At 30.8% G+C, this 24,153-nt stretch overlaps 3 protein-coding genes across 3 annotated transcripts; 2 read left to right on the top strand and 1 right to left on the bottom strand.

The window, feature by feature from the left end:
• Positions 1-1,802: 1,802 nt before the first annotated feature.
• On the top strand, positions 1,803-8,648 carry LOC107763440 (aspartyl protease family protein At5g10770-like). The gene is made up of 2 exons (XM_016581928.1): positions 1,803-2,029; positions 7,227-8,648. The coding sequence occupies exons 1-2, from the start codon at positions 1,837-1,839 to the stop codon at positions 8,540-8,542; spliced, it is 1,509 nt and encodes a 502-aa protein (XP_016437414.1). The 5' UTR covers positions 1,803-1,836; the 3' UTR covers positions 8,543-8,648.
• Positions 8,649-15,119: 6,471 nt separating this feature from the next.
• Positions 15,120-21,448, top strand: LOC107763439 (syntaxin-61). Its single transcript, XM_016581927.2, has 8 exons — positions 15,120-15,259; positions 15,617-15,697; positions 18,744-18,857; positions 19,175-19,288; positions 19,378-19,571; positions 20,810-20,900; positions 21,026-21,091; positions 21,206-21,448. Exons 2-8 carry the CDS (start codon positions 15,644-15,646, stop codon positions 21,314-21,316), a joined length of 744 nt encoding a protein of 247 aa, XP_016437413.1. The 5' UTR covers positions 15,120-15,259; positions 15,617-15,643; the 3' UTR covers positions 21,317-21,448.
• A 1,279-nt stretch (positions 21,449-22,727) lies between these two features.
• LOC142162827 (uncharacterized) lies at positions 22,728-23,467 on the bottom strand. Its single transcript, XM_075219792.1, has 2 exons — positions 23,289-23,467; positions 22,728-23,232 (listed from the first exon to the last, which is right to left on the bottom strand). Exons 1-2 carry the CDS (start codon positions 23,465-23,467, stop codon positions 22,728-22,730), a joined length of 684 nt encoding a protein of 227 aa, XP_075075893.1.
• Between the last annotated feature and the right edge of the window lie 686 nt (positions 23,468-24,153).

Genomic DNA, 24,153 nt, shown 5'->3' with positions numbered 1-24,153 from the left:
AAACTGTTATTTCATTTTCTAACTAGTAACTATGGTTAATGAAATTCCCATATTAATTAATGGAGGAAGTTAAAATTATATGTTAAGCTTTGAGTTATAAATAAGTTGTTTGGTTATAATTGAATTGGTTCACTTAGTGGGAACAACCTCATTAAGTGATAGTAAAGTTTCTATTTTGAGTTGTGACAAGGAGCTGTTATGATCATCAAGGAAAACTCATTTTCTCTTCATTGTAATTAGCTAAGATATTCATTTTAATTAATTTCGAACGGTACAACACGTTAAGAATAGATTATAGAGAAGTCCTTGCACGTGGGTACAAAATTATAAATTGATTGTACCTAGCAAGGAAACTTCATTACCTAGTATTTTTTTCCCCACTTTAGAATTATTTATGTAGTCAACACGCAAGTAAAATAGCTAAAATAAGTCCTTTCCAAAATATAACATGCATATGATTTTAATTAATCAACCTAATAATTATTTGAATCATATAATTAAGAATTTAATTTCTTTTTCATATCATTAAGATCCTCGGTACCTCTCGTAAGGTAGAAATAAGGTTTGCATATACCCCATTCTTCTCAGACGCTATTTATAAAATTATAAAATTATACTGGATATGTTATTGTTGAAGATCCTTGTTGTCTTATTACATGCTAAATTACCGGGATTTTTTTCACTTCTCATTCTATACTAATTTCCTAAAAAGATAAACAACCCCACCACCCGTGGCGGAGCCACTAATAATTGACACTCCTTCGCCAAAAATTTACATTGTCTAGCTAGGTCCAACATATACTATATGTTGACTTTTCTTATTTTCTTCATGTATTTTATTCTTTTATATTTTAATACCCCTTATTAATATTTCTGACTCTACCACTGTCCACCAACCCACCCTAGCATCACCTACCCACTCACCCATCACCCCCTATACGCTATCCCAGAATTAGGAGTATGCATGGACCGGGTTGGTTCGGATTTTATTAAAACCAAATTAAATCGATTATATCGGTTTAGATTGGTTCGATTTTATCGGATTTTTTTGGATTTTTTGTTACATGAATATTGTTTTAATCTTGCTTTATTAAATTTATAGATAAAATTTTGATAAGTGAATATATATTTATTGGAAAAAAAATAACAAACATATGATCTATTAAAGTGTCCTTATGGGAGAATTTTTTTAGTAACACATAATAGTTTATTTTCTTAGGCATCTACTAAATAATTTTTGGTTGATGTACGCTTTCAAGGTTAACCGAATTTATAATTAAACATAAAGATCAATATGATACTTAAATAATGATATATTCTATGTAATTTTAGTTTATCGAAATACTACTTTAAATTTGAAAAAGATATAAGAAATCTTGGCATATGAATATGAAAGAAAAAAGAGATGATTGACGCATTTCAAGAACAAGAAAGTGATAGAATCTATTATTTAAAGTAAATAAAGATGAATGCACTTTCTAATTCTATTAAATATTATATCTCATGAGAGGATTTCAAATATTTCTAGATATCTTTTAAACAAAATTCTATATAAAGTCTTAAAAATATATATATAAAAAATTATATATTTATACATCAGTTTGGTTCGGACTTTTTACTCAATACCAAATCAAATTAAATCAAACGTACTCGAGTTTTTTAATCGGTTTGATTTGACTTTTCGGTTTGGTACAGTTTTCCGGTTCGGTTTGTACACCCCTACCGAGAATATAGATAAAAAAACGAGTTGTGTAGTGGATGACGAGGAAGGTCCAAAATCTATATAATAACCATAGGATGAAAGGAGTTGTTGCCAAAACCAATTTATTGTTAGAGATGGAACATTCACTAATGGCCACTCGAAGTTACTTTTTGCTCTTCTCTTCTTTTACTTTTCTTCTCATTTTGCTTTCATTCCCTGTGGAGAAAAGCCATGCTTTGGAAGCAAAAGAAACCATTGAATCCCATTTTCACACTCTCCAACTCACCTCTCTGCTTCCTTCCTCTTCTTGCAACACTGCAACCAAAGGTAATTAATTAACTCTCCCTAAATTATCATCATAATATTTACCACTAACTCAAATAGATAACGTAATTCACGTATGTAGATTATATTTGGTGTGGGTGTGTGAATATAGTATGTCGGCATATGTTTGTGTATTTTTAATTTGTTTTATATTGCTATCACCATTTTCATTTTAAATCTTCATCCTTAATTTTCTTTGGTGGGGTGGGGTGGCCTGAGGTTGAATGAGTGGAGAAGGGGAGGGGATTATTTTGTATTATCTGTATTTAACGTAACATTTTTTTCTTTTTAGCTCAAAAAGGAAATCTTTTTATATTTAAAAGCACTTCAGTTTAGATTTTTCATGTTATTTTTAATTAGATAGATGGTCTTATAGTCATAAAAATGTCATAACATGGTTAAAAATACAAGTTTAAATAACACTTTAGGTACATATTAAAAGCTTTATTTAGTTTTTGTCTGTCTTATAAAATGAAATGAACGAAATATATATTACATAAACTGCTTTTTTTTTTCCTTTTTAGTTTTGCTTGTTTGTTACTTGGTTGTGTGATTGGGACGATGGTGTGGATTGTGGTGAGAAAAAGCAGGTCAACGAATTCTTTGATACTCCTATTTGCTTTTCAAAAAGTTGTGAGGTGAAAGTAACGCAATAATCCACATGATTGAACATAGTGTTTTCACTATATAGAAGAACTTTAACAAGAAAAAAGAGAGAAAAAATGTAACCATCAGCATGGTTCGAACTAACATTACTTTTACCCTAAGATATTACATTTTATATTATTGGGACCAAAGTTTTGTCAGTATAGATTTTTAATGGACCGAATAAATGTGAATTTTCTAACAAATTTAGGATAGTATCCGAAAAAGGTGCAAAATGATGATAAGTTTAAAATTAAAATCCTACTGATGTAATACCGCTTTAAGATGATCTTGCTATCATCAGCACTATACTTTGTACCTGCATTTCACGTTAGTTTGCAATTATTGACGATGTTTTCATATTCGCTATTTGCTACTTTATTTCATTTCTTGTCTCACTTTCATATGCATTTCTAGCTCCAGCCTGTCATGCAAGTTTCTGGAAAATTAATAATCAAATTGAATATTTTGGTAAATAAAGTAGAAAAGAGAAAGAAATTAGAATAGAGTACTATAACTCACTAATAGTGAAGATTATAATAAAAGAAGAAGAAGAAAAGAATTTGGTGAAGATTTCTCCAAGCTTGCAACCTAACAACCAGTCAAATGGAATCAATATTTTTATGTGCAATTAGTCAAAGTTATCACGACTTTCTTAAACTTCTTTAAAATATTTTAAAGTACTTATTATTGTGACTTATAATACCTTTTATTTTTAAATATACAAATTTTAATTTCAGAAAACTTGAAAAATCTCTATCTAAATTCACATAAAAAAAACTAAGTAGTTTGATTTCAGAAAACATTCGTATCATATACATTAATCTATCCACCATAAACACAAAAGCACAACTATTTTAGCCTATAGTTCTCAAAACCAAACATTATCCTTACGAGTGAGAGACAGCTGTAAAACTTTACTTTGAGGCAAATGATTAGAGCTGAAAACCATTGTCTTGTCTTTATTTACCAAATGATTACTTCAAAATACTTTGATTAATGAAGTATGACTCGGGTCTACTAAAACTCTTTAAGGGAAAATTATTGCTTATGTTCCCTGAATTTTCTTTGACCACCTTTTATATTTTAATCTACTAGTTTTAGTGTATGTGAGTTGCACGTGTGTGCCGCCTCAATTAATATATATATATATATATATATATAAGAAAAACCAAATTATTGAAAAAGAGCAATTTATATCAAAATTTTGCTTAAGAAAATAATTAGTAAAAGATAATAATTTTTTTATTGATTTTAAATTTTATATATGAAAACTTCTATATGGTTCAAATAATGCATATTCGATAAATACAATTGACTTTAAAGTTCTAAATAAGTAAATTTTAGGAAAATTAACACATGAATTAATTATAGTTGTGAAACAATTTAATAAAATATAACTTAAACAACCAAGAATTATTTTCGTATGACAAGTTAAATAAAGGATCAAAATTGATCTTGCACGATAAAAATTTCCTTGTATAGCCACCAAAATTTTACACAAAAATTATACAATATTTTTTGTCCTTGGTTGAAAAGAAACTTACCCTTTACTTTTTTATATTCTCTTCTTTTTTCTTAATATATTTTATCCTTATTTAGTTGATTTCGAACTCCTAAATATTAGGTAATAATTAAAATTTTACTTGATTTTATTAGGAAAGTAAGTTAAATTACATATTTTATCCAATATGATACTTATTTTTAAAGGGTAAAAAAGACGAACGACATTTCGCTAAGGACCTTGTGCCCTTAATATATTATTTCGCTAGTCTTAGAATACGCGCGTTACACGTGTATTATATCTTAGTAAGTACGTAATTTTAAAAATCACATAAATATTACATTAAAAATTTGTGTTTGAGTTATAAATAAAAGTCAAAGAAAAAGTATAAGTTCCTAAGAAATGATACTTGTTTATCCTATTTAGCTAACTCAATAAAAGAAGAAGCAATAATAATAGAAATCCTCGACCATCTTAGTCAATATTTTTAACTTAAAATTTATTTGAGATATATACTTTCGTTACTACAATTTCACAAGTTTTTCTCGCAAGCAAAATATAAATGATTTTATTTCTTTAATAATCAATAAGAAATACTATAGCAGCATAAACCAGCTCATTTTTTTTTGTTTAGAATTTAGTCAAATAGGCTCGTATTAGACTGATAGGGGTGTTGAGCATAGAGTAGTCAAAGCCACGCTTAAGCCCTGAAGCATGGAGCAAAAACATATTGAGCGCTTTGTCTTGCTTAGCAAGCGCTTCAATATCCTCATCAAGGGTTTAAGGATACACTTTTCCCAGCTAATGAGCGTAATACTAAAGAGGCATTACTAAATAATTAATATTTTACTTTCTAATCTTTTGTCACTTTCTTTATCATATATTTATCATTCATGTCTATAATTATTAGATTTAGGCTACCCATATATATTTATATTTTTTTGGGGGACTTTTTCGTATATATATATATATGAGAGATTTTAAACTATATATATATGAGAGAGAGATTTTAAACTTATTTATCCAATTTTTGTCTAAGTTTTTATATTTATATAAAGTAACTAATTTTTTTTACATAATATATACAAATTCGGTCAAAATCTATAATTTATCTACAAATTAAATACATATTTTTTGTATTAAAAACTACAATTTACATACAACTTATATACAATTATGTAACTTGTAGATATTTTGTATATCGTTTCTACACTCACATACAAAATATATACAACTTGTTTATGTCTTATTTTTCTAGTTTTAATATGAAATTTCAACCAAAATCACCTCGAATCTTTATCAAATTCTCTCAAATTGAGATATAAACTCCAAAGAATATTCCCAATCATTTGTAACAACACTTAATTATATCAAAAAGTAATTTTGCAAATTTCGTTTTTCGAATTCAAAGCTTCCGCGCTTTCCAATGGATTAACTTAGTTTTCAATTCAATCTACTTGCTTCTGATTAATACTATTTTGTTTATTGATTCCTAAAAGCTAAAAGAAATAATGATCTTCTCTCATTCAAAAGTGATAATATTGTTTAACATAAAAAAAAAACAGAAAATAAAAAGAAAGAGAAAACATAATAGATTTGCTTGATGCCAAATCTCTTTGTTCTAGTTAAAGTATGGCTGAAGTTGAGGAGAAAGAGGTCAAATATTGATCTGTTAATTTATAATTTTAGCTTTGGGGTGAAAGAGGGAGAGAAAATATGGAAGATTAGAATATAACACATTATTTTATATAAAATTCTTAATTTGTATATGCACTTGTAATTGAGTTAAAACCTCAATAGTGAAGGTAAATAAGTTTTAAAATTAGTATAAATAAGTAAAAATCTCTTCTTCTTTTTTAATTTGTATCTTTCTTCATTCATGTCTGCCAACCTTGACCAAGCAAGAAATTAATAAAAAGTGTCCTGAAAAATAAAAAAAATTGGGATATTAAGGGATTTTGTTTTACACTCTTTCATAGGCATATTAAAGAATGAATTTCCTATGTGGTGTATTTTTCCTTTTTCCTTTTTAATGTACGAAAATTTTGACCTCTTTAATAAAAATAAAATAATGAGTTTCGTATTTATTGTTTTATTCCTTTTTCCCTTTTAAGTATGGAAATTTTGACCTCTTTAATAAGATATTAAATAATGAGTTTTCTAATTATATATTGTCTTAATTTGTTCCTTTTTAATCTACGAAAATTTAGATTTTCCCGCTAAGCTATGATATGAAGGGACCGTTTCTACACTCTTTGCTAGAGTAAAATTAGGGATTCTAATTAAAAGAGTTTACTTCTTCTTTTCTTAACTATATTTCTCTTTATTGTACGTCAATTTTGTTTTTTCCAAAAGAGTATTATATGTGTATTTACAATGTTATCCATTATAGAGTGCACTTTGAAGGATAAAAAAGGCGAACGACATTTCGCTAAGGGGCTTCGTGCTTTAAATATAGTATAGATTTTAAAAAAGGGCTTCATCATTAAGGACTTGTTAAAATGTATAGATGCAATAATTCCAACTTAAAATTTTTATGTACGTACTTTTTCTTTAGTTATTATTGGACATTGTTTTTGAACTTTTCTTTTACACAAGAAAAAGATACTTCCTCCGTCTCCCTAAAAATATACCATTAGGACATCATTTCATAGCATTTTTATGAATATAAGTGTCTCATTAAGAGTTAATTGAGAAATCTAAATTTAAATAATTTTTAAAATATAAAAAGATATTATCCTTTAAAAAAATGTCATCTAAAGTGAAACAAAGCAAAAATTAGTATAGATTATAAATAAATACAACAACAAAAACATACCAAGTGTAATTTTACAAGTGGGGTCTGTGAAGGATAGTGTGTATGCACACTTTAGCCCTTACCTTATTAAAGTAGAGAGGCTATTTCCGATATATAAATATTTAGTATATATCTTTTGATTCAAATAATTACCCTTTTTCTTTTTTGGATTGTTTCATAAATAGCCGGTCAAATCCACGATTTACTTTTTCTAGCAAAAAAATATAAATTATACATTTCTTAAATAATTTCAGGTAAAAGAAGAGGGGCATCATTGGAGGTCGTCAACAGGCAAGGCCCATGTACCCAACTCAACCAAAAGGGAGCAAAAGCCCCAACTTTGACCGAAATCTTAGCCCACGATCAAGCCCGAGTGGACTCAATACAAGCCCGCGTCACAGACCAAAGCTACGACCTCTTCAAGAAAAAAGACAAAAAATCTTCCAACAAAAAGAAGAGCGTAAAAGACTCAAAAGCCAACCTCCCTGCACAATCCGGCCTTCCTCTCGGCACCGGAAACTACATTGTCAACGTCGGACTTGGAACCCCCAAAAAAGACCTTTCACTCATTTTCGACACCGGCAGTGATCTAACATGGACTCAATGCCAACCTTGTGTCAAATCTTGCTACGCTCAACAACAACCAATTTTCGACCCATCAGCTTCAAAAACATATTCCAACATTTCGTGCACTTCCACTGCTTGTTCTGGTCTCAAATCAGCTACTGGAAATAGCCCAGGTTGTTCTTCATCGAATTGCGTGTACGGTATTCAGTACGGTGATTCCTCATTCACAGTGGGGTTTTTCGCCAAGGATACATTAACCTTAACACAAAATGATGTTTTCGATGGGTTCATGTTCGGTTGTGGGCAAAACAACAGGGGATTGTTCGGAAAAACTGCTGGATTAATCGGTTTAGGTCGCGATCCATTGTCCATTGTTCAACAAACAGCTCAGAAATTCGGAAAATACTTCTCTTACTGCCTTCCCACTTCCCGAGGGTCAAATGGTCATTTAACATTCGGCAACGGTAACGGAGTAAAAACTTCAAAAGCAGTAAAAAACGGCATCACGTTCACGCCGTTTGCTTCGTCACAGGGGGCGACATTTTACTTCATTGACGTACTAGGTATTTCCGTCGGTGGAAAAGCTTTATCGATCAGTCCGATGTTGTTCCAGAACGCCGGAACGATTATAGATTCCGGTACGGTGATTACACGGTTGCCGTCGACGGCGTACGGCAGTTTGAAGTCAACTTTCAAGCAGTTCATGTCGAAATACCCAACGGCGCCGGCACTTTCTTTGCTGGACACTTGCTATGATTTAAGCAATTACACTTCAATTAGTATTCCGAAGATCAGCTTCAACTTCAACGGCAATGCGAATGTGGATTTGGAGCCGAATGGTATTCTTATAACAAACGGTGCATCTCAGGTTTGTTTGGCTTTTGCTGGAAATGGAGATGATGATACTATTGGTATTTTTGGGAATATACAACAACAGACATTGGAGGTAGTATACGATGTTGCTGGTGGGCAATTAGGGTTTGGTTATAAGGGATGTTCTTAAAGAACATTGGTAAAGTTTAATTAAATTGTAATACTGCAAAAGTATTGGGAAATGTATATCCATACATTTACTATAGTTTATGAGAACAATAATCTCGGTTACAATATGGAGTAGCATTTGTTTTCCTTTTCCTTCTTACATTATATTTTTACTCCTATTCTCCCAATTTTTAAAATTTTAAATCTAAACACATGCATATAAAACAAAATATGATATATGAATACTGGAAAATGTAAGGGCTCATTTGGTATAAGGTATAAAGTATAACTAATTTTGAGATTAAATTTGAAACGAGCTTATTTCATGTCCGGTTGGAATAAAATTACGGTATAACTAATTCCGAGATTGTAATATTTATTTATCCCTATAGAAAGGTTGAATAACTAATCTAAAAATAATAATTTCGGGATAACTTGTTTCTAACCAAACGACCCTTAGGGGTTACCTCTGAACATGAACGATCAATTGTGCAGAACACCTAAATCTAAAGCATATCAAAAAAGAGATTTTGTGATAATTTTCAAGATTGTTTTGGATAGTTTGAAATATTCTAATATGATACTAGAATGACAAGCTATGTAACCAAATAATTTCAGGACGTCCCAATTTCTTCACATTTAAGGATTGATTGCTAGATGTAAACCAATCAATCGCAAATACTATCACCAATGTAATCACGTTGCAAAATAATTATATTATTTGTTACCTTTATAATATTATAAATGAAGCCTAAAACAAAATGTTTGACATATACCTTTTGGCAACTACATTAAGCTACATTTCATGTTGGGTTAAAAAATAATTATAATTAATGTTTAAATATTGATGATCAAAACTGTCCAGTAATGATATTTTTATGACAGAAATTATCCGTAGATAGCATGTAGGTTCTCTCAGTGCGCTTTGATTATACCAGAAATCTTTACACAAAATTCCCCAATTATTACTCTCTCCGTTCACTTTTAGTTGTTCACTTTTAGTTGTTCACTTTATACTTTTCATGCCCTTTAAAAAATAATAAATGAAATATATATTTTACAATTCTACCCATAATAATGATAGCATTTCCAAAAGTCTTGAAAATAATTTGGGAAATGAGTAATCTATATTATATTAAAAGGAGAGTAGTATGCATTGTGGTTAAGCCAAGTGGCAAGATAAAATGAAGCCACTTGGCAATTTTAAGACAACATTAATAATTAAAAATTATAGATGGAAACATAATTAATGAAAGTGGTTGAATTAATCTTATACATAATCTAAATAGATCTTAGACAAATTTTATTTATATATCTATATTTATATTTATATGTATATTGATATCTACATCTATATCTATATTTTGTATCTATATATTGAACAACACATAGATTTTATTTATTAGCTGGAAATATGGAGGTGAAAAATTAATTGAAAAGCTATAATAGAAACTAAATAAAAAATATAAAAAGACGTAATTGAGACAATTTATGACTATTTATACTTTGGAGTGTGTTAAAATATAAAATAAAGTGGCGTCTTAAGAATAAGACACATAGCAAAGTAAGACAAAATAAATAATAATTTAGGAAAGACTTAGGATAAAGTTAAAAGGATAAGAAGAAAATATAATGTATTAATTTTGTATCACATTCGAAGATTTGAAAAATCTTCATTTTTAATTGGACTAATAAATGCCTAAAGTTATGGGATATTGCAAATCCTATTAAAACTACTTTGTCGCTTTAATTTTAGGCATTTAAAAGGGTTATTTGCAAGAAATATATATATTTGAAAGGGTAACATCGAAAGAATTTTTTTTTTGAAGACTACATTCTTTTTCCTAATTTGACATTGAGTTTTTGTAATATTGTTAACTTCTGGGAAAATCAAAAAATTTATAAACCAAATTCCAAGAGAATATATGTGTGTATAAATTATTACAAGAAATTAAAAGAAAAGAGAATATATATATATATATATATATATATATAAAATTTCAATGTAGAAATATATGGAAGGATAAGACTTATTTGATTTTTGAAAAGAGAAAGTGTGTGTGTGAGTGTTTATATATATTATATTAAGCCAAGTGACAAACTATTATAGAGCCACTTGGCAATTTAGGATAGTATTAATACTAATACTTAATTTAAATTAAAACATATTTTTTCGAATCTCAATGAAAAGAAAGTAAATATTTTTGTAAAGATATTGTCTGATGTATCTTAATTAATAAAATTTTAAAAAAAATTACATTGGAAGATTAAAAAAACGCCTCTATCTTAATTAATTATAAAGATAAAAATATAGGTATTATAAAAAATATGATAAATTTAAACATTAATATGGACAACATAATTTTAAAAATTAAAAGAAAAAGAGAAAAATATATATAAATAAATAATTTTAACGTAGAAATATTTGGAAGAATAAGACTTATTTGAATTTTGAGAAGAGAAAGTATTTTAAATAATTATGAATAAAATTTGCATTGTGGTTAAGCCACGTGACAAACTACTATAAAATCACTTGGCAATTTAGATAATATTAATACTAATACTTAATTTAAATTTAATTTTTTTTGAATCTGAATGAAAAGAAAGTGAATATTTTTGTAAAAATATTGTCTGCCCTATCTTAATTAATAAAATCTAAAAAATAAATAAATTGAAAGATAAAAATAACGCCTTTATCTTAATTAATTATAAAGATAAGAATATAGGTATTATAAAAAATATGATAAATTTAAAAATTAATATGAACAATAGATCAAAAGAATAAAAGTAAATAAAACATTTTACTACAAGAAAAAAAAACATATTTTTATTTATAATGTATTATAATGGAAGTAACGGACAAGACTATGATAATTTTAAGTTATGGGTAATGCATTATGGACAAGAAATTATGAGTAATTTTAAGAGATTTGAGAAATTTCTATTTTTTATTAACATTTGTTTAATGATTATATATAAATTTTATCTGAAAGATTAATATTTTAAAGTTATTTGCACATAAATCAAATAACTCAAATCACAGGTTTGTATCCGCGCATCGTGCGGGTAATAATACTGATTAATAATAAGGGTAAAACATGAAAAAGTTTTGAAAATGCTCATTAATTACTCTAAACAGGGACTAGCATTTCCATAATGTCGATCAAAAAAGTTTAGAATCTTTACCTAACTAGTCCCAGTTTACTTTTTGCTATTCATATTCGGTATACATATATATATATATATATATATATATATATATATATATACACATGTTATGCATGAATTTTACATATATTATATATCTATTGATTAGTTTTTAATTTAAGCGGTTGGATAGGCGACTATTTAGGTTAATTCTTCAAAATTTTAAGAGCGGAAGAAATTCAAGATTAGCCTCATTTAAAATAGGTAAACAAAAATTAGTCATAATTTCAAAATTAATTAAAATTTAGTCACTTTTTCATGTAAGAGCAATATTTGGACAAGAAGTTTAACTTAAAAGAGAGCAAAGACTTGCTTCTTTATCTTTTTTGATTTCTTGGATGATAACACCATACCTATTACTAGGAGCCAAGTCAAGAACCTTCAAACTATTGGGATGCATTTGATGAAGTGAGTAGATTTGAATGATCTTTTAGAGAAGGATATTCTACGCGATATGCCCATTGAAAACATTAGTTAACACCATATACCATTAAAATATTTATTTTACTCTGTATACCTACTTTATAAAATTATTTTACCATGTATACCTATTGTGTTCTAAAATATAATATTGTACATTCCAAATTAAAATATTGTGATATATTTAATTTGGATATTGTATTCCAAATAAGAATATTATAGCATGTTTAGTTTGAATATTGTATTCCAAATTAACAATTATTGTATATTTGCATTGGATATTGTATTCCAAATTAAAACGTTGTAGTATATTTGGTTTGGATACTGTATTCCAAATTAGAATACTATAACATGTTTTGTTAGAATATTATAGTATATTTAGTTTGGATATTATATTCTTCATTAGAATATTATGGTAAGCTAGGTTTGGGTTTTTCAAATTAAAATATTGTGGTATCTTTAGTTTGAATAATATATTCAAAATTAAAACATTATGGTCTGTTTAGTTAGAATATTGTATTCCAAATTAAAATATATGGTAAGTTAGGTTTGGATTGTATTCCAAAATAGGATATCGTTATATGTTTTAGAATATATGGAGGTATAGCGTGTAATATTTTTGAAATATTTGATGTAATTTCAAAACTTAGGTATATCATGAAAGTAAGTTTTACAAATAGGTATATCATGTAACTTCCCCTTTAGAAGCCTAATAGAGCCTACAATTGCATTCAAATGATATTTAAGGATTATGGCCCAAGTTCATGTGAAGAGCCCAAGCATAGAGAGAGAATATTAGGCCATATTTTATTTTTTTGCAAACTATATTAAATATTCCTATGTGTTCCATAAGCTTAAAAGTAGACATGTGGTTACCATTAAACTAGTCCTAGAATTTGAAAGAGATTCGTCTTCTTCTAGAGAGTTCTATAATGTAAATACTTTTATTGATTGTAATTAGGGTAATTAAGATTTGATTTCAGTATTACTAACATCTCATTAATATTTGGTGTTTGTAATAAATTTTCAACATATGAAAAATAAATTACAACCACAAAATAAGAGAAAAATATACTTACTAATCAATTGTGAGTACATTTTTGTTTCTTCCTTGATTCCTCTTTCCTAATTATCCGTGATTCGAGGGCCGACGCCACATATTTCTCGAATGTAGGATGATGCAAATCTCCTGGGGATGTATTTGATCTCCAGCTTTTTGAACTATTTCATTGTCAAGAAGTATCCGGCCATATTTTGATCTCTTTGTGAATATCCCAAGAGTTTATGGAATTTTTCAGACACCTCTTCAAGGGAATATGTACCCTTTTATATAGGCGTGAGCTAGGATTTAGGGTAGAGTAACCTCCAAGAAACCCTAATAGACTCCTAGGATTTCAAGAGTCCTGTAATATCTTTAATTTAGGATTTGACTTGATCCCTTAAAATTTCGATGTCTACAAATGCCCCCTACTTCAAGGTTTATCGGGGTGTAGGCTTGCCGAAACTTTAAGACGAGACTTGAAGTACTCGACCACCACAACAAATGGTTTTGAAACTTGGAGTTTTCGATTTACACGAGTAAGAGATGAAGGGCAGAACTAGTCCCACTAGGCGTGCCAATTTGTTTGTAATAAATTTTCAACATATGAAAAATAAACTGCAACCACAAAATAAGAGAAAAATATATTTACTAATCAATTGTGAGTACACTTCTGTTTCTCCCTTGATTCCTCTTTCCTAATTATTTTCGTGATTCGAAGGCTGACGCCACATATTTATCGAATGTAGGATGATGCAGACCTCTTGGAGATGTATTTGATCTCTAGCTTTTTGAATTATTTGATTGTCAAGAAGTATCCGGCCATATTTTGATCTTTTTGTGAATATCCCAAGAGTTTACGGAATTTTTGAGACACCTATTTAAGGGAATTTGTATCCCTTTATATAGGTGTGAGTTAGGGTTTAGGGTAGAGTAACCTCCAAGAAACCCTAATAGACTCCTAGGATTTCAAGAGTCTTTTAATATCTTTAATTTAGGACTTGGCTTGATCCCTTAAAATTTTGATGTCTACAAATGCCCCCTACTTCAAGGTTTGTCGGGGTGTAGGCTTGCCGAAACTTTAAGACGAGACTTGAAGTACTCGACCACCACAACAAATGATTTTGAAACTTGGAGTTTACGATTTACAGGAGTAAGAGATGAAGGGTAGAACTGGTCCCACTGGGCATGCCAATTTGTTTGCAATAATTTTTCAACATATGAAAAATAAACTGCAACCACAAAATAAGAGAAAAATATATTTACTAATCAATTGTGAGTACACTTCTGTTTCTCCTTTGATTCCTCTTTCCTGATTATCTCCGTGATTCGAGGGTTGAGGCCACATATTTCTCGAATGTAGGATAATGCAGACCTCCTGGGGATGTATTTGATCTCCAACTTTTTGAACTTTTTGATTGTCAAGAAGTATCCGGCCATATTTTGATCTCTTTGTGAATATCCCAAGAGTTTATGGGATTTTTGAGACAATTCTTCAAGGGAATATGTATCCCTTTATATATGTGTGAGTTAGGGTTTAGGGTTTTGAAAATGCGACGTTAACGATGGGGAGTTTCCTAACCTTAAGGTTTTGAAATCAAAGAAACTAGGATTCTCAGAATGCTGAAATTAACTTCTAAAAGTTCGAATTCCAGCATAATTTATTGGAATTCACATACAGTGTACTTTTTTAATAGCACAATCTGCTGGAGTTTATAGATAGGAGCTCCATAATACAACATATATTCTAAAAAAATTCATGTTTTAGCACAAATATTTTTATATAGATTTTATTTTCGCATTAAATATGGAGTAATAGTTATTTCTTAACTACCTCATAGATGGGTTACCAGTCGGAAAACTGGTCAACCCACGCTGTTTTGACGAATCCTGAATGCAATCAAGGGGCCCATTGACTTTTTGTATTTGGGCTAGAGAGGCCCAGCTATGTAGTGCGCATCATCCTTTAATGGATACCAGCCCAGGTTGGTGGCCTATTCAGAACTACTACTCTCACCGTCTCCTGCTCTCTCCGGTCTATTCTCCGGCCACTCCGACGAAATCAAGCAGCAGGTTCCTCTCTCTCTCTCTCTCTGATTTAGATTCCTTGTCTTTCTCTCCCGAAATAAAAACCATTGTAAGTTATCTTCCACGTTGTGGATCAATTTAGTTTGAATTCTGATAAACTCAAACGGATCGCTGAATATAAAGTTTTAGTGGGTAAAGCTTTCTTCTTTTTGATTATTTCTTCAGATCTCGTTTGTATTTGGACCAGGTCCTGTAATAAGTGTATTTTTTTTGGAATTCATCCTTTAGATAATTTTCATATTTTTCTGGAAAAACTACTTGCTAAATTACTATTGTGTCTCTATAGTCATAATACGGTTTAAGCAATTTGAGATATTTGGTGCAATTATGTGATGTGTGCAGGTAAACGTTCTAGAATTGGTGTTAAAGATGTCTTCAGCTCAAGATCCCTTTTATATTGTCAAGGAGGAAATTCAAGAGTCTGTAAGCTCATCTACCACTTTCTAGTAATGTTCTAATAATCTTGAAGTTAAGTTAAGTAAATCTCATTTGTTTAACATTTTCCTTTTTAATTAGCGTGTGTGAGCTAGTGTGTTTATGGGACAATGTAGAGTTCTTATAAACTATGGATTAAATTAAACTACTCCAGTGATGGATCAGTTGCATGATCACTTGGTGTAGTGATACTTGGAAGTTAGCCTCGACATGCATTATACTTTCCTTCCTCTGCCTGCTTTACTTAACACATCATAAGAGATGAGTTAACTGCAGAAGAAACTAATCATATTACTGTCATGAGCAAAGGAAACCAAACAACATATCAAGATATTTACATTTTGAACTTGGTTGAGCTCAAAATTCTGTCATTCAAGAAGATAATACATGAGATAAGATATAGAATACTTGTATTGTTTAGTTTTCCACTTCAAATTATGTTATTTCAGGCATGGCCAAATTAATGCGTGTCGTTAGTAAAATTTTATAGGAAGTTGTACTGTCAATGTAGGTGAGATTAATATTGCGAGTATCACTGGGATCCTTTTATAAGGTAAACCCAGAGGAGCATCCAACAGTTAGCTAAAAGCCTAAAAATAGATTCTGGCCTCAACTCTCTAGAGCGATGAGATCTATAGTGTCTGGATATGTATAGAGATTTTTTTTAATCAAGGAATGCAATATTATTTATAGAAGCATCGGGGGGATGTAAATAGTTGTACAAACCAGGATATGCATAGAACATTTTCAAACTGTCTAGTTCACTAACAAAGGAGTGTCTAATAACATTATTTTCTAAGTATGCCACTATGCCTTTCAGGCATTCATTCACATTGGCTGTTATTCTGTGTATATCCTTCACTGATATGTATAAGCCACTGGAAATCCTAAAATAATTTCTTCATGATTACATGCTTTTATACTCGGAATATGTTAGAATCAATGTGAATGTGAGATGAAGATTAGAGATTAAATTGCAGGAAGACTGATCTTGCGTCTTACTAAGTTGCCACTTCCAGAAGCAGAAGTCAGACTCTAAATCTTTCAAATATTAATCAAAAATTTCTTCTTTCCCTTATATCCCCAACCCGTTGGTGCCCCTGATTTCCTTGGTTTCTTTCACTTTTTGCCTCATAGATTCCTGCAACTGCTGAATCATTAGACCAGATTTTTCTTGGCTGAGTGATCCTGTGATTACAAAACATAATTAGAAGGCTCAATCTATTGTTTGTTTTGTTTTATTGAAGAATGCAAAGTAATCTGCTCCCCCCCCCCCCCAACCACCACACACACAAAAAAAAATGCAAAGTAATTTCTATTAGGTAAAACTTTTGAGGTGTGTTCTGTGGTAGGAAAGGCCTCAAGTGTTGTTCATCTGCATCTGGTTTTGATTTGAGAAGATCATGTTGTATTTCGGCTATGTTTATTGTAGTTCTCTTTATATGCACAATAATTTTTTTAAACATGCTTCGCTATTGTTTACATGGTAAATTAGTAATTGATGAAAAACATTTGAGAAACCTGCTTAGCTTTGTTTCACTATCAAAATATAGTTGTCCCTTATCAAAAAAAGAAAACCTGCAAAATGTAACTCTTGTGTTTTTCTTGTAAGTCCATCTCCTATTGAAAAGGAGAATAAGAGCCTGTTTGGAAAGCCACCTAGGAATTGGATTTGGGTGTAATTGAGTGTAATTACATAGTTTGGCATGTTTGTTTGGCCAAGTAATTACTTGGTCAGCAGGGAATTTGGTGTAATTCGAGGGGTGTAATTACACTCTCCAATTTTCAAGGGGAAGTGAAAATTGGTGGTAATAATTACAAGGTTGCCTTTCAGTTTATTTTCCTTTTATTTTTATTTTTATTTTTATTTTTATTTTTCTTTCTTTATAACTTTTTATTTCTATTTTTTAATTTTTTAAATTTTATTTTTACTTTTTTTTTTTAAATTTTAAAATATATTTTCTTTGTATATTATTTATTTACTTCTAGTGATTCCATGAAATTGCTTATGTTTTATTTTTTATTTATTTTATTATTCTATTTTTTGAAACTACACCTCCTAATATTAGAAATAATGAGTCATTAATAAACTTGGTATATAATGAGTGATGCAATTAAAGTGGAATTTCGTTGTTGAATGTGGTAATAAACTTATTATGTTTCCTAATCTTAAGTTGTAGTGGAACTTACTATTATGTTGGAATTTGACATGTTAAATTATTTTTTTGGATTTTAAAATTATGTTATATTCATGGTTCCACTTTACTTATTTTAGTAGTATTGGCTCATATTGCATGTTGTTTATTTGAATAAGGTTATGACATTATATTTATAAATATTAATTTATTTTATCAAACATGAATTCCATGATATTTTACAAAACATTTGTTTTTAGTACATATATTTTTAGTTTTTGTAAGTATCTAAATTAAATATTATTAATTTGGAATATATATATATATATAAATTATTTTTACAATATTAGTTATAAATATATGATTACTAATTAATGTATATTCACGAAAAATATACATCTTAAATACCAAATATAATATCATTTATACTTACAAAAATTTAAAGGCATATATTTATTATATTAATTTTTAATTTTGATAATTATTTCATTTAAATTTTTATCTAACTGTGTAATTATACTTGTGCAACCAAACAGTAAATTAGTAATGTTATGACAAACAAACAGGTCGTCGTAATTATACAACTATGTAATTACTAGGCTGTGTAATTACTACCCTAGTAATTACATCAATTCCAATTACCTGGTGGCTTTCCAAACAGATCCTAAATGATGATAGAGGAAAAAGAAGAAAAAGTAAGCAAGCTAATTTTGGTATTTTCGTAGAAAAATCAATTAGCGGGCAAGACAAAAAAAGATTTTCTATCTCTTTTTACTGTTAAAAAAAACAGATTAACCAAGAATTTTCCCACTGTTAGAATCTATTTGTTCTTCAATTTCTCATTACTGCTGTAGTTTGTTGACTGCAGAATCTAATTCTTGAAATGCCTGCTTGGTTAGATTGACAAGCTCTTGTCCACGTTTCATCAATGGGAGGAAACTCCTGCAAATAATGATGAGCAAGTACATCTTACAAAGGAACTTCTTGCTGCATGTGAGAGCATTGAGTGGCAGGTTTGGGCCAAAACATAGCTCCTTTAAACATGAGTAATTGATATTTACTGCTGTTTGTTTTATTAAATTCTCATTGTATGTCTTCCTGATTGCCTGTACATGAATGAATAATGATGATTTCAGAGCCAGATGCAATTTCTTGTTTGATGCGTTGCACGTGTCTTAATTCATGTTATGATTTGTACTGTCAGATATGTCGATCTTTTCACTTAAGAAAATGATCTTTCTTCTGTCAATGTGATTTGAAATTGACCTTCTGCAGCTTTGACTAACTTCATATCCTTTCAATGCTGAATTCCTGTGTTCTTGTTGAGAAGGTGGATGAATTGGACAAAACAATCGCTGTTGCAGCAAAAGATCCCTCTTGGTATGGTATTAATGAAAGTGAGCTTGATAGAAGAAGAAGATGGACCAGCAATGCCCGAGCTCAAGTATAGCTGATTCTGTTGATGCCACATGTATATTCTTTTGGTCCTTAGTTCCTTAAAGTAAAAGAGCTAAATCAATTGCCTTTAACCAGGTGGGAAGCGTGAAGAAGTCAATAGTAACTGGAAAGGAGTCTTATGGGACAAGTACATCTAATCTCAATGGGATGCGGCGAGAACTGTTGAGACTGCCAGATTCTGATCAGAAAGAGAGATCCAATGCATACTCTGCCCGAGATAATGATGATTTCATATCATCAGAATCAGATAGGCAATTACTTCTTATGAGGTATCTTCCTTCCATTTCTTTGCATCTACTCTTCGTTTGTCATGTTTCTTAGACTGATCGATTTTATATCCAATCTCAGTGGAAATGTTGCACGCACTTGATCCATTTATAGAGAAACCTGCTTAATGGAATCCGTAACCCTTGATTTTTATATTTATGGAAGGACGATATGTGTAATATCAACTTCCCCAAGATTTTTATGTCCTAGTCATAACCATTCTGCTATGTCTTTTTGGCTTTCTGATTTTGTCTACTCAACTTCATTTATACTGTAACTAGGGGTGTTCAAGAAAAAGGGAAAAACCAAACCAAACCAAACCGACGTATTTTTTGACTTGGTTTAGTTTGCTTTCAATTTTAAAAGCCCAACAATAGTTTTTCCGGTTCGGTTCGTATTTAAGTTTAAAAAACAAATCAAATCGACACTGTAAGTATACTAGTTTATAAATTTTTATGACCATAAATATTTACTTTTATAAAGATACTTTATATATTTTTAGCCATGAAAAAGCTGTATAGACATATTCATGGTGCTTTCTTGAGTTTTCTATTCTTCTGTTGAAGTTATTTAGGAGTAATTTGTCTCTTATCTTAATCATTATGGTAAGATTTATATGGAGAAACTATTGCTTTTTGATCTACGAAAGTAAATAATTGTCATGTTTTGCAGTAAAATTTCTCACATATAGATGTTTCAATAGATAATAGATTAATTAATTTTCTCGATTCTTGCTACACGTAACATCAACATATGAGAAATTATGTCTTTAGTTTCTGTAGATTGAATGAAATGAATTTGTATTTCGTGTGAAAAGAAAGCCAAATAAAAAAATACCGATTCTATTTGTTTTGTTTTGGTTTGTATGTTTGACAAACCGACATAGTTGGTTTGATTTCGGTTTAAATGAAATCTGATCCAAACCGAACCATAGGCGCCCCTAAGTGGAATAGTCTTTATTAGCTTTAGTACCTATTAAAAGGTTAGCAGTCTACTTCTGCCAACTTATATCGCACTTCCTTAAATTGTGTCAGGAAAACCTTAATTAACTTCAAAATTTAGAGGATGTAGCAGAATCTTGGATCTGTTGATATGGTACTATGGCATTATTATGGTTGTCACATCTATTTAGTTCAGTCATTCTGTAATCTTCCAAAAGGCCTGTTATTTAGTCTTGGAGTAGATTGGAACTATTTTCTGCGTCTTTTACATCTGACAACGGATTGGATGCCCTGTGCAGGCAACAGGATGAAGAGCTAGACGAGCTTAGTGCTAGCGTAGTTAGAATCGGAGATGTTGGGCTCACCATACATGATGAACTTCTTCAACAGGTTATTATCAGTTCCTTGAATTTCTAGTCACTTAACAAATGCACCACTTCTAATAATTTTCTCAAGCTTCTACTCAACGTCTTTAAAGGCGAAATATAGTTAAAATCAGTATATTTTCCTTGCAGGACAAGATCATTAATGAATTGGGCACGGAGATGGAAAGTACATCTAATCGTCTTGAATTCGTTCAGGTGATCACTAGTGCTTCTCTACTTCTCAGAATTCTCTCCGCCTTAGCAACATCCGTATGAATGTTAATCACTGTTATAGTATTCTGATCATGTGGAAACCACAATTTGGTGCAGAAAAAGGTAGCCATGGTAATGAAGAAGGCCAGCGTCAAGGGACAGATGATGATGATTTGTTTTCTGATAGTTTTGTTTATTGTTCTTTTCGTTCTAGTTTTCTTGACCTAGTTTCATTTGTTTTCTGATAATTTTGTTTTTTTAATTCATTCTGGTTTTCTCGACCTAGTTTATGTATGTATTTTGTTATGAATTAACGGGCTTCCATACAGCATAAATGAATTGAAAATCTTGGCGTTGACACTCGTATAAATACTCCCTGCATAGTTTGTCAACTTCTTTTAGCACATTTAGTGGAAGAATAAAAATAGCCACCAGAAGTTATGTGTAGAAGATAATATTGCATTAATAATTTGTAAACTCCCAGTATAGAAAAGTGGTTTAGCATAACCATTCTTAATCCTTTTAAGTAATCTTGTCAGTAGCTGGTGACACTCCAACTTACTCTACTTTTTAAAAGAGAGTGGTAATCCCAGGTATCTAATAGAAAAGGTCCCTATTGAGAACCTTGCGATGTTTAGTAGATTCTTCTTAGTATGTTCATCCACCCTTGCAATAAATATATTTGATTTTTTCATATTTGCTATCATACCAGTGACTTTTGTGAAATGATCCAATACCTCCATGACTTTTCTAATAGACTGCTCTTTTTCTTTCTTTATAAAAAATCATTAGGTGGTCGGCAAACGCCAAGTTTAAGATGCTTACGCATAAGATGAAATTTGGGATCCGCCTCTTTTACCCTCAAAGTATCCATTCCCTTCACCATTGTCTTGAACTTGAAAGGTGACTTTGATAGAGCAATTATCACCACTACACTCAACCAAGTACATTTGTGTTAAAAGCATACACAAAAGAAATCATACAAGTAACCTGTGAAGGAATATTATACACTTCACATGTCACTACTGGAGCATCCAAACAATAGAGGTAGGTACTACGTTATACTAGTCTGGCCTCCAAACAATTATCACTAGTGTGCCTCCAAATTAGTGACATACTTCTACCCTCCAAACATCTTATTAACTATCTCTTTACTTTTATTTCCAGCAATTCCACAAATCCTATATTTTTATTATTGCAGAGGACTTGAATCTCCTGCTGCTTATTTGGGCCATAAGCCCCCTCACATTCCAATATAGGAGCCTAATCATTCCCAGATGTGGGAATAGCTTGACTACCCTTGTTGCTCCCATGTTCAGTATTGGGCCCTTTACATTTGGTTTTTGTAATACTTGAAAGGAGTTGCTCCCTTCCAGTCGCTGTACTTTAGACTGATTCCTTGATTCTCTCATAGGTGTGACCCAACCAGTATTTGCTTGCCCTTTCTGAGTCCTTATTGTTGGCTGCCCTGGTGGCTGGGTTCATTTTTCTTTATGAACATGTTGTTTTTCCTCAGTTGGTCCAGTGTCTTGCATCATCCCAGTCCCATGCTTCTCTTGTTGAGCTACATTTGGGGGTATACCTAGTTGCTCTTGTGGTGAAACATGTTAGATGAGGGACAGTTTTGACAATCTTCTTTCTACAATCTGTAACATCTTGCCTCAGGAATTGAAGACAACTTGCACAAGGTGGACCTCCAATCATATAGTACCTTCTGCTTCATAAGGTAACCTTTCTCATTCCTAAATGCCACAGAATCTGCTAGTTTAGTATCCATTCCTACTTTCAACAATAACCTAGCAAAATTCAATCCAATCTTCCACTTTGTGTTCTGATCCACCATGAGAGGCCTACCAACAAGGCTGCCAATCTTGCTCAATCCCTTTGGACTACAATACTTAAAATCCAATCCAGGAAGTTTAATCCATATAGGTACGGTTTGTATTTCCTCCTTAGACAACTCCATATCAGGATTCCAGACTTTGACAATAAATGGCTTATTATAAAAATGGAAGATATTCCTTGGGAGAACATTATTTTTCCCTGCAACAGTCTCAAATCGAACCAAAATAATGCCATTCTTAAGCATTGCTATCTTACTTATGCCATGTTGTTCCAGAGTCTCTGAATATATCCTTTTATCACTGCAAAAGGGGGATGAGCTTCCCATACATAGCATACTACAGCAGAATTACATTACTTAATTTCTGAGGTAATGTCCTCTAATTCTATGTGTGTGATAGAGGACTTAACATGCACATCAGGAGCAACATATTCAAGCTTGAATCCAGCTTTGTTGATCTTTGTAATATCAAAATTGTCCCTTATAGAGCATCTCGGAGGTGGAGAATCCAGTTCCTCGTCAACATCATCAGCCATCAACTTCCTTCCATTATTATTTGGAGAATTCCTTGTTAAAGAAATCAGTGTGTTTGTGGTGAAAAATCTGTATATACTTCAAGCCGTATACCTTGTTAGGAACACTTTCCAAAGAGAATTATTTGTCCCTTACAAATACTCTCTCGGGATAGAATGAAGTAAAGCCAAGAAGAAATAATAAATCAGATCTCCAAACACACAAGTATCAGTACTGCAGTTACCAAACTTATGCAGTTTTTCTTAAGGAAGAATGTTGGTACTTGAGATATATCGCGGGATATCTTATGCCAAGGAGTGTTCCCCTATTTATAGAGGATGTCTATTTCTCAAAACTACCGGAAAAGCACCAGAAAACACTAACCAAAAAGGTGCAACGAATCAGCCTAAGTGATACTCAAAGCGACACAACGTTTCGCAAAGCAACATGTTGTATCAGAACTTTAAGCCAAATAACCGTTTTCCCTTTTGTTTATTCCTGCTATTTTCTCTTGAAAATTCCAACAACCCCCCACCATTTTCAAGTGAAAATAACAACTCAACAATTCCTTTAGAAAACAAGAGACAAGTGAATCCATACATAAATGAAGTATCTAGCAATTGAACTTCAAATTAGCGGAATACAATTTCTATTAAACGGAATAGTCAGGTAAGACAAGTCTTTTGAACCGACCACCATATTGTAAAAT

The sequence above is a fragment of the Nicotiana tabacum genome, chromosome 1, assembly GCF_000715075.1.
Source record: "Nicotiana tabacum cultivar K326 chromosome 1, ASM71507v2, whole genome shotgun sequence".
Lineage (NCBI taxonomy): Eukaryota > Viridiplantae > Streptophyta > Magnoliopsida > Solanales > Solanaceae > Nicotiana > Nicotiana tabacum.
Note: the sequence above shows the minus strand (reverse complement) of the source record. Positions and strands in the feature narration are given on the sequence as shown.

Coding starts and splice junctions, on each gene's coding strand:
- LOC107763440 (XM_016581928.1), top strand. CDS start 1,837: ATGGAACATTCACTAATGGCCACTCGAAGTTACTTTTTGCTCTTCTCT. Junction 2,030..7,226: donor TTGCAACACTGCAACCAAAG/GTAATTAATTAA, acceptor AAATAATTTCAG/GTAAAAGAAGAGGGGCATCA.
- LOC142162827 (XM_075219792.1), bottom strand. CDS start 23,467: ATGGCTGATGATGTTGACGAGGAACTGGATTCTCCACCTCCGAGATGC. Junction 23,233..23,288: donor GACATTACCTCAGAAATTAA/GTAATGTAATTC, acceptor CCCCTTTTGCAG/TGATAAAAGGATATATTCAG.
- LOC107763439 (XM_016581927.2), top strand. CDS start 15,644: ATGTCTTCAGCTCAAGATCCCTTTTATATTGTCAAGGAGGAAATTCAA. Junction 18,858..19,174: donor GTGAGAGCATTGAGTGGCAG/GTTTGGGCCAAA, acceptor CTTGTTGAGAAG/GTGGATGAATTGGACAAAAC. Junction 21,092..21,205: donor ATCGTCTTGAATTCGTTCAG/GTGATCACTAGT, acceptor AATTTGGTGCAG/AAAAAGGTAGCCATGGTAAT.